At 38.6% G+C, this 11530-nt stretch overlaps 1 protein-coding gene across 1 annotated transcript in view; it reads left to right on the forward strand.

The window, feature by feature from the left end:
- LOC310996402 (protein NLRC3-like) overlaps positions 1-6891 on the forward strand; it is a 260542-nt gene extending 253651 nt beyond the window's left edge. Inside the window, exon 12 of the mRNA XM_083985777.1 lies at positions 6126-6891. Coding sequence (XP_083841903.1) covers positions 6126-6686 — 561 coding nt within the window. The 3' untranslated portion in view covers positions 6687-6891. The remainder of the gene's footprint in view (positions 1-6125) is intronic.
- Positions 6892-11530: the final 4639 nt, after the last annotated feature.

The following is an 11530-nucleotide window of genomic DNA, read 5'->3' on the forward strand; positions in this document are numbered from 1 at the left end:
GTGTGTGTGTGGCTGCGTTGTCACTGCTGACTAACAAGCAGCTGTTGTTGTTGATGTGTAGCGCTACCTGCAGCAACAACAACAGTCGCTGCAGCTTCTACTGAGAGCTGGTCAGACGTAACGCACCTGAGACACACACACGGACCGACCAGCTTCTACTGAGAGCTGGTCAGACGTAACGCACCTGAGACACACACACGGACCGACCGCGCAGATGTCGCAGACATCGTTGAACTTTTCACACTAATGAAAAAAAAACTACCATTGTGTGACGGCAGATACAGAAGCAGGTTTAAAGTTAGAGAGGGAGAAGGAGGAGGTGGGGGGGGGGCAGACAGGCAGGTGAGGGGGGAGAAGGGGAGAGAGGCTGGTGAATGAGAAAGGCAGATAAGCTACAGTATTTTATTTAAAAAAAAAATTCCAACATATTTTTATTGTTTTTTGTTATACAAACAGACATAGAAAAAACATAACAGAGAGAAAAAATAAACAGATTACAGGAACAGGCAGTTACAGAAACATCAGATGTTTACTTGAGGTGGGATTAAAAAAGAAATTAAGTAAAATAAATAAATAAATGATAATGACTGCAGAGAAGATTCCAGGGTTAGAAGCAGGAGTTAACTGTTGTGCATATGAGATGGGGGAGTGAGGAGCTTGTCTTTGATATAGTTGTGACAGTTGAGGTTCCTGTCACTATGCCTCCAATTGATCATGTGCCCTGGCTACTTGGCCAAGGGGATGTCCCTTTGGGTGACTGGCAAGCGCACATGACTCTTACCCGGGAGGTGTGGGTTCAATCCCCGCCCGGGCCCTCTTCACCTTGCCACATTCTGGCGTTGTTGGCAGGATCCATGTAGCACTAGGGGTGGGTCCATGGATTCCTAATGTGTGGCAGCCTGCGCGGAAGCACGAGGACGTGCTTGCCAGTCACCCAGAAGTATAAAAATAAACTAGTAGAGATAATAAAAAAGCATAAAAAGGAATACTATGGTAAATTACTCGATAAAAATAGAAAAAACACAAGAGCAACATGGAAAGTAATTAATAATGTAATAAAAAAACCACAAAAATAAACCAATTATTCCAAATTATTTTGAGAAAGAAAATGTATGCATTGAAGATAATAATAAAATTGTAAACAGTTTTAATGACTTTTTTGTAAATGTGGGTCCTAAGTTAGCTGCTAACATCCCCAAAACAAAGGGTGATACTACAGATGGAAGTCTAATCATGGACAATGCAAATAGCATCTTTCTTGGAAAGGTTGAAAAGGAGGAAATATTGAATATTGTTAAAGGTTGTGCAAACAAGGGATCAACTGACTGTGATGATCTAGACATGATTCTAGTGAAAAACATAATTGAATCTGTCATTGTACCTTTCACTTATATATGTAACCTATCCTTTTCAACAGGAACTTTTCCTAATAGTATGAAAACAGCGAAAGTAATTCCTCTTTATAAAAATGGGGATAAACATGTTTTTTCCAATTACAGACCAGTTTCCTTGCTTCCTCAATTTTCCAAGGTACTAGAAAAATTATTTGTAAATCTGTTGGATGATTTTCTTGACAAATGTAATATTTTGAGCAATAGTCAGTATGGTTTCCGAACCAATCACTCTACAGCAATGGCAATCATAGAACTAACAGAAGAAATATCCACTGCAATAGACAATAAGGATTACTTTGTGAGCATTTTTGTGGATTTTAAAAAAGCCTTTGATACCATTGATCATACTATACTTCTTAAAAAATTGAGCAAATACGGAATCAGAGGGGTTGCACACAAATGGGTATCAAGCTATCTAGACAACAGAAAACAGTTTGTACAGATAAATGATGTCAAATCTGAATTATTAAATATAATCTGTGGTGTGCCCCAGGGGTCGGTCCTAGGACCAAAATTGTTTATATTGTATATCAATGATATTGTTAATGTATCTAAGATATTAAATTGTATACTGTTTGCAGATGATACCACTTTTTTCTACTCTGGTAAAAATTTAGAACATGTGTTGAGTGTAGTTAGACAAGAATTTGAAAGAATAAAAACTTGGCTTGATATTAATAAATTATCACTTAACTTTGATAAAACAAACTTTATGATATTCAGCAATAGAGAAAAAAGTATAAATGCTCCAATTAATATAGATGGTGTAGAAATTAAAAGAGTCAGTGAAATAAAATTTTTAGGTGTCATGGTTGATGAGAACTTGAGTTGGAAATCACATATCAACTATACAAAAAAGAAATTGTCAAAAATTATTGCTCTGCTACATAAGACAAAAGAGTTGTTAGATGAGAAAGGATTGTATATTTTATACTGTTCCATGATTGTTCCACATCTGACTTACTGTATTGAAATATGGGGAAATGCCTGCAAATCATTTATACATTCAGTTTTCATTTTACAAAAAAGAGCCATAAGGATAATTAGTAGGAAGCATTATAGAGAACACACAAATCCAATATTCCTTCAGTTACATTTGATGAAATTTCAGGATCTGGTTGACTATAGTATACTCCAAATAATGTTTAAAGCTCACAAAAAAATATTACCAACTAAAATCCAGAAAAGATTTGTAAAAAGAGAAAGTCATTATAATTTAAAGGGAACAGAGATATTTAACAAACCGAGATTCAGAACTAAACTGAAGGAACATTGTATCTCTGTGAGAGGAGTCAGTTTATGGAACAGTCTGAACAAGGAAACCAAAGAAGCAAGATCAAACAGTATATTTAAAATAATTGTTAAATATAACATGATTCAGAAATATGACCTGGTGTAAATGTAATAAAACCACACGTAAAGGTGTATACACATACATGTGCATAAGTGTCTGCGTGTGTACATGTAGGTGTGAAAATTTTGTTTGTATGGATTTATACACAGATATTGGTGTTTATGTATTTATTTATGTGTATATGTGCGCATATGACAGTAAATTCATATATGTGTCTATACTGCATGTAGGTACTATCTAATTTGTGAATTAATTCTTTGTAACAAGGGGTAGACAATATAAGTTCGCTTCTTTCTACCCCCTTTCATTCAAGAGTTACAGTATTGTCACTGTTTATTTTATTTTTTGTTTTTATGTTTGACAAATGAATGAAATAAATAAATAAACTAAACTAAACTAAACTAAAAGAGGGGGAGAGATGTGACAGTTGAGGTTCCTGTCACTATGCCTCCAATTGATCATGTGCCCTGGCTACTTGGCCAAGGGGATGTCCCTTTGGGTGACTGGCAAGCGCGCATGACTCTTACCCGGGAGGTGTGGGTTCAATCCCCGCCCGGGCCCTCTTCACCTTGCCACATAGTCTATCAGTGGCTGCCAGACTTTTGAAAACATGGCCAAGGAGCCATTCACTGTAACCCCTTGGACGCACTGCACGCGGAAGCTGGGCGCGCGCACTGCGCGCGGCTTCTCGGGCGCTTGGGTGGTCGCACTGGGAGCATACTTCTCCTCTCTCCGCGCCGGTCAGACATGACTGCAGTCGTTCATACTCGTATTCACTCGGTTTTCCACACACACGTCATTTTAAACATGTGTCTGTGTGTCTCGTGCAGACGCAACGGTCAAATATGTATCTGGACAAGCAACAACTTAATTAATCATCATTTAATTATTTTATTTTGAAAATTGACCGGATTCTCTCGCCTTTTCTGTGCCCGACTTCCTGTCTGGTACGACCACGTCTGTCCAGCTTGACAGTCTCGGCGCGCGCGGCTCGCGTGAAAAATAGAAATGAACCGAACTGAAGCGCTCCAGGTGCGCGCACTGCGCTCCACAGCGCGAGATGTGCGGCCAGGCAGACCGGTTAACATGTGCGCCAATCTGAAACTCCCTCCGCTCCAGGGCGCTGCGCTTCAGTTCCGTGTCTAGTGCGTCCAAGCTGTAAATCTCAGTTTCTCAAGGCTGAGATGGTGCAGCACATCCTGCATCCATCGAGTCCAGGTCGGGGGGTGGGGTGACTTCCACTGAAGAAGAATCAACCTTCTTGCCAATAGAGTAACAAATTTTGTTATTCGAAGTTTTGTACTGACTAGATTGTTGTTATTAACCCCCGCCACCCCAAAGATGGCAATTAAAGGGTCTGGCCTGATTGTCAATTGAAAAACATCTGATAAAGTTTTGAAGATGGAGTTCCAGTAAGTGGACAAGCTAGAACACTCAGTATTTTATTTTTGACCAAATGTTGTTGTTGTTGACTTGTGGATAATGAAATAATTATTGTCCTGTGCTATTATAATACCCTGAAATGTTGATATCATGACATGTTTACAATACTGCAGTAAATGTCATGGCTTGTTATTAAGGCAGCCTAATGTCATATTATGATATTATGACATCCCTAGCAAAGCACAGAGAGTAGAACAGTAGTTGAATGACAGTTCATCTACAGTCAAATTGAACGTGGGTGAAGAAATAGAGCATTTTCTAAACACATGTTGTCCTCTTCTTCTTCTTTCCTGGTGCATTGTGGGATATCTGGGCTGGTCAGCTGCACCTGTTGTGTCTTCATCTTCTTTGCTGTGACGTGTGTTTGTGCAGCTTGAGAGTCAGAGAGTGAAAGTGTGTGTCTCACACTGCAGTGACATCACATGGAGAAAAGACATGATGAAGTGTTTCCTCCTGGTCTCCTCCTGCTCTGTATCATCACTAGATAAAGACTCCAGCTCCTTCTTCTCTGTGCTCAGTGTTCATCCAGACATACCAGCCTCCATGTGAACACAGTGATAAAACAGTGTGTGTGTGAGAGCCATGTAATGTCCATGTGTGCATGTGTAGCAGTTGTGAAATGGTTGCTTATAGGCTGAAGGATGACAACACCATGGATCTGAGTTGGTTCATTTATTCTGCAAAGGCAGCACAGGGGCAGAGTCAGGAAACACACAGCTGCAGGTAGAAACAGTCTGCCTCCACAACAAGAGCAGCCAGAGTTTGTTCCTCTTTTGCTGCTCTTTACTGTATTGTATGTCACAATAAAAAATAAATGGATAAATAAATAGTAATAATAATTTTAGAGAAAAGATACTCTCCTGAATAGAAACTAAAATAATCACATGAAATTAATATGTCTATAACCCACTTGTAAATAATAATCATTAGAAAAACAGAATAAAAATCACCATGAAATTATCAAATAAAAATATTCCATACTTTTCCTCCACACAAGGACAATAATAAAAAGTGAAATAATGTGTGCTCTAGTGACGTTTTTACAGCTCTGACCAGACTCAACTCTCATATATTTACCACAAACACATCTCAGAAATCACATTTCAAAGCATTTTTCAGACAAAAGGCACCTGCAAAGGCAGCACAGGGGCAGAGTCAGGAAACACACAGCTGCAGGTAGAAACAGTCTGCCTCCTACGACAGGCCACAAAACACACACACGGCAGACGTCACGTTAAACCCAAACTACAGCCGCTTTTTCACCGTAAAACACAATTAAAAACACGGCAACACATTAATAAAAGCTGTCGTTACTTTAGCGCACAGTTTCAACCGCATTACATGACAGTTTAAGTGCATATTTTACAGAGCAACGTGAGAGCTTCACAACACGTCTTACCACAACAAGAGCAGCCAGAGTTTTGCCGGGAGTTTGGTCCGACGTCGCCCACGTCCCCCTTAGTGTGTTACCCCAATATCGCTCCCCCTTGCTACAGGTGAAGATGGAACTTAGAAATAGAAGTGATATAAAACAAAGCAGGAAATTCTAACTGGTTTTAGATAGTGTTAGCATCGAGCAGGTTTTGAGAATGTTCACCATAATGAATGATAAAAATAAAGAAATAATGAGTATAATGAATGATCAGATGAATAAAACAAAGTAAAGATTGACCCAGCTACACATGCTGACAGAGAAGGTGCTGCTCTGACCCCCCTCCTCCTTTCAGGGTGGAGCCTGCTGGAGTCCCATGGTTGACACCAGGTCTGAGGAAGTGTAAGTCTGTTTTTACTTTGATTCATGGAAACAAAGCAGCACATTCAACCATCTTCACACTGTCACATCACTGACCTCATGAGTCTTCATCAAACTGTCAATAACTGATCACATGATCAATAACTGCAGCTGTGTCTTGTTCTCTCCATCAGATTCCTGTCCACTCACAATCGACACAAACACAGTGCACACAAAGATCAAACTGTCTGACAACAACAGGAAGGCAACAGATGTGGAGGAGGATCAGTCATATCCTGATCATCCAGACAGATTTGACCTGTTGTCTCACCTGCTGTGTTCAACTGGTCTGACTGGTCGCTGCTACTGGGAGGTCGAGTGGAGAGGAACCGTTGAGATATCAGTGAGTTACAGAGGAATCAGCAGGAAAGGAGACAGTGATGACTGTATGTTTGGAAGGAACGATCAGTCCTGGAGTCTGTACTGCTATGATGATGGTTACACAGTCTATCACAATAACAGAGAGACACCTATCACCTCCTCCTCCTCCTCCTCCTCCTCCTCCTCCCCCTCCTCCTCCTCCTCCTCCTCCTCTGTCTCTAACAGAGTAGCAGTGTATGTGGACTGTCCTGCTGGCTCTCTGTCCTTCTACAGAGTCTCCTCTGACTCACTGATCCACCTCTACACCTTCAACACCACCTTCACTCAACCTCTCTATCCTGGGTTCTGGATCGGTTCTGGTTGCTCAGTGAGTCTGTGTTGAGTGAAGCAGAGTCTCCTCCTGTCACAGAAACCTTCTCACTGTTGAACAGACAGTTCAGTCTCTACATGTCTGTCTCTGTCTCTGTCTCTCACTCACGTTTTCACATTCATGGATTAAACCAGTTGATGTTTTAAACTCTTCTCAGTGATTCTTGTAAACTTCTTCCTCTTCCTTTAAAGATGGAAGTGTTGATTATTACAGGACAAAAACCACGGTGACTTTTACTCAGCTGCTGATGAAGGACGAGGCCTAATATCACCAAGCTAAAAGTCTCTGAGCCGCCAGCGTCACTGAGGAGAAAAACACATTTTAAACACATTCACTGTTCATGTTCAACTTTACAGGCTGTTTGTGAGCTGCTCACAGCTAAACACACACAACAAGAAACACAACTGGAAACACACATCATGTTGTACGGACGCTGAATAGAATGAATTACATGTGATTTCTTTTTCTTTGTGTTTTCACTGAATCAAATAAAACAATGTGAATCAGTTTTATATGTGATGTGCATTTCCTGCTGATGTAGAGCAGCACAAAAACCATCAGCTACTAATCCTACCAGACAATGATGTTTCTGTTACCATGACGCTGAGTTCATCTCTGTCCTGTAAATAATCTGATGTCAAATAAATAAAAATTGTAATGTGAAAAAGAATCAGTAAATAAATAAAATTAATAAACAAACATTTGGTGCCATGTATGTTTACATATATTAATGGATTTATTTTTTTGAGAAACATTTCCTGGCAAATTTATTTATTCATCCATCAAGTTTTGACTAAAATGTCTCTCCATAGGTGACAACGTCTTATTCTGAAATTATTCACTGCTGCCAATGTGTGACTTTTACTTTGAAGGAGAACAGTCCCCATTTCTGACTCTCCACTTCCTGGTTTATTTCTCATTACAAGTCTTCTATTGATGTAAGGACACACACACACACACAGTCTCTGCTGTTGTGTGCAGTTTCTTCTGCTTTGCTCACACTAATTGACAATAACACATTGTCAAACTTCCCTGTTGCTCCTGTGTCTTCTACCTCTGCTACTCGTTGCTTATTGCTGCTTCTCTGTTCTCCTGTAGTGAACCTAATCTTCTGATGTGCTGGTCTACATGATCATTAATGCATACAGGGATTAATAAAGTATTCTTTGACTTTTTGAGATGGTTTCAACTAAGAAAACTGAACTAAATAAATGAGAAGCTGAATGTGAAAAGGAGAAGAAGCTCAGAAAGAGGCAGGAGAGTTACTGTACCTGTGATTGTTCTTTTAGGAAAACCAGGAGCTGAAATGCACCTTTAAAGACCTGGAAAACAGAGACCAGGTTTAGAACTCATCATCTGGATCACCATGGTGACGGCACTGGCAGCTCCTCACTGTCATTGATGCTTATTGATCATAAATTACATTGATCCGTCTACATGTGAAATCACTTTTGACCATCACATAAAAAAACAAACCTGTCAATCAAACTCATCTCCTACAACCTGAGGATTGTAGCTCCGCCTCCTCCTTCAGTGTTTCCCATCATGCACCTGGGCTGTAGTAAAAAATCACTTCTTAGAAACTGGTTTTTACTGACTTGTATTTCTGAGATGTACATCTGGACACACTGAAGGATTTTTACACTAATTCTACTTTAACAATACACAATGACAATGACTGAATCAATATGAAAGAGTTTATAATACTCACCTCTAATCCTGACTGTAGCATAGAACTGTGGAGAAGAGTGAGAAACAGACTGAAGTCTACACAACGACACTGCAAGAACTCAAAATCTTACCAAGAATATTTGTCTTATTTTTAGTCAAAATGTCATTTCTAGTCAAGACAAATCTCATTCTACTTAAAATAAGACTCATCACATTAAAAATTAACTTGTTTTTAGACACTTTTTGCTTCTTTCAAGCAGATTTTCACTTGAAATAAGTAGAAAAATCTGAACGTGGAGCAAGATTTTCTTCCTTATTACAAGGACAAAAACATTTTTCTACTTATTTCAAGTGAAAATTAGTTTGAAACAAGTGAAAATGATCTAAAAACAAGTTAATTTTTAGGTGACGAGTCTTATTTAAAGTGGAAAGAGATTAGTTTTGACTAGAAATGAGACATTGTGACAAGAAATAAGACAAATATTCTTGTTTTTGCAGTGGATACAGGAAATATAGAAGTATAGAAGTGTCAGCAGACCAACTGTGTGAATATACATGTCAACATAAAGAGGTCAGAAAGTAAAGGCTCTCGTACTCATTTCATCTGACCAGTTGTAGTCCGTTACAGACAATATTCACCTGTTAGTAACAATGGAAACAGTTTCAACTAAACTCTGATTCCTGATGATGATTCAAACAAATGAAGCACAACATCAGTGACTGTAGGTTTAACACATCTGACTTTACTGAACATTATCTTTGTTGTTAGTCAGTGTTGTCGTTGATGAAAATCCATGGTTCAAAGCCCCATGTGGTTCCTGTCAAAGTCTCATTACTCATCCATTTAATCCACTAGCATAGCATTCATCAACACGCAGCATCAAATCCACAACGCCGTCGGCTCGGCCCAGAGGCATGATGGGAGTTCCACTACTGCCATATTCAGTGGGCCACATAACACGGAGGTCACCCCGAAAGTCCCGAGCTTTTTCAGTGAATGTGACAGTTGTTGTAATAAAAACTCTTGTAATCTCTGACATGGACGCTGCTCTGCAACAGACTCTACTGTGCATCATTAATAGTAGTGAATAGTGAACTCACCTCTCTCTGCTGCTCTGGTGGCTCCTTACATCCTTTGTTGCAGCCGTGTGGCTCGCTGACAATGTCACTTCTCTCACGTCACATCCAACGTCCTGTATATCGTCACGGCGATATATGATACTAGTTGTCATAGTGTTTGATTGAAGATGATTGGCTGGCTCCTACCTTAACCCACACTGCAAAAACTCAAACTCTTACCAAGAACATTTGTCTTTTTTCCAGTCAAAACTAATGTCATTACACTCAAAATAAGACTCATCACATAAAAAGCAGCTTGTTTTTAGACACTTTTTTACTTCTTTCAAGCAGATTTTCACTTGAAATAAGTAGAAAAATCTGATAGTGGATCAAATTTTTATTTCTAATTACAAGCAATTTTACAAACAAACAATTTATTGTTGATTTTTCTACTTATTTCAAGTGAAAATTTGTTTGAAACAAGTGAAAATGATCTGAAAACAAGTTCATTTTTAGGTGATGAGTCTTATTTTAAGTGGAAAGGGATTAGTTTTGACTAGAAATGAGACATTTTGACAAGAAATAAGACAAATATTCTTGTAAAGATTTGGGGTTTTTGCAGTGCATAAGCTTCTCCTGTAACTACTATACTCATGTAGTCTGTAGGTTACAGTTGTTATGGTTCTTCAACAGTGGACTGACTGTGTTCCCAGTCATGTTGCTCAGACTAGAGCCAGAAACCAGTCCACTCTGAAACACAGTGAAGTGAGCCTGCAGTCCAGCCTGGTCATGTGACCTTCTACCTGAACACACCACTTTCATATGAGTGTTCATTCATGTTCATGCCCTGACCCCTTGTGGTTGTTAGGTGGCACTGCGTTACATTGATAAGAATATGAACAGGTGAGTGTTAAATGTTCACTGTTTCAGGTCTGAGTCTCATCACATCATCCATCATTTATTATCATTTAAAAACATCATTATAAACCAAAGACTAGAAATGAAATCATGTGATCAATTTGTTTTTTGTTTCTTAACTAAATGAAAAATGTATTTCTAGTAAACATCTGTCTGTGATTTACTTTCAAACCAAAAGAGAATAAGAGATTTTTGGTGTCACAATCAAGACATGAAATTCTTCTTCTTTATTTTTGAATTCATTTTATAATTATTTATTTGAAACCAGAAACCATATTCATATGGATGGATCTGATTTTTTATTTAATTAAACCAAAGATTAGAAACAAAATAATTTGTTCAATTTGGGTTTTGTTTCATAACAGAAAGAAAGAAAATCAAACAAAATATTCAAATTCTGAGTTTTTCTAATTAATCCTTTCATTTCATTTCATTTTTAATTTAACCTTTATTTATACAGGTACTCTCATTTAGACATTGTGTCTTATTTGCATTCTCATGTGACAGAGACAGTAGCTCAGTGCACAGACAGGAAGAGGACATCAAGAGTGAAAAAATCTAAATAAAAGCCAAATAAAAGAAACTGTCAAACACCAAAGATGCACCATTTTGACTGTTTTTTTTTGTTTTTCCTCTTCTGATGCCAAAAGCTTTTTTTTCCATTTTAATTTTGAAACAGCAGATTTACAGGTTTTTTCCTTTAGAAAAAGAACAAATATGGATTATGTGATGATACCCAGACCATTTCAGTCTTAGAAACTCATCAGCTGTGTAGCCGACCATCTTGGTAACTTAATAAACTTAATACTAATAGATGAATCCTCAGAGTTGTGTATCAGTGCTGGTGGATGTGACTGTCTCTGACCTTTGTGTAGAGTCTGTGTGAACGCTGCCTGAATCCCTGTAGATCAGCTGTGACACATGGGAAGATGTGCTGGCTGATGAATCCAGGTCTTTTGCAGGTACTGGATCTAAAGCGAGAACAATGTCTTATTAAGGCTGATAAATCTTTTATTGTGCATTATTAGGCCCTTATTATCAGTTAAAGGGACAACGAGGAGTTTCTATTCGGTTATAAAAAAGTCTCACGTTAATGTGGATGAATCTCCGCTACCCACACTTGTTAATGGGCCCATTTTCGATAAATATATCGTTCTGTCTCTATCGTTATTTTGTTATTATTAGTGGTGGCGGAGATGCTGGTCGAG

The sequence above is a fragment of the Trachurus trachurus genome (genome assembly GCF_905171665.1).
Source record: "Trachurus trachurus genome assembly, chromosome: 13".
NCBI classification, from domain to species: domain Eukaryota; kingdom Metazoa; phylum Chordata; class Actinopteri; order Carangiformes; family Carangidae; genus Trachurus; species Trachurus trachurus.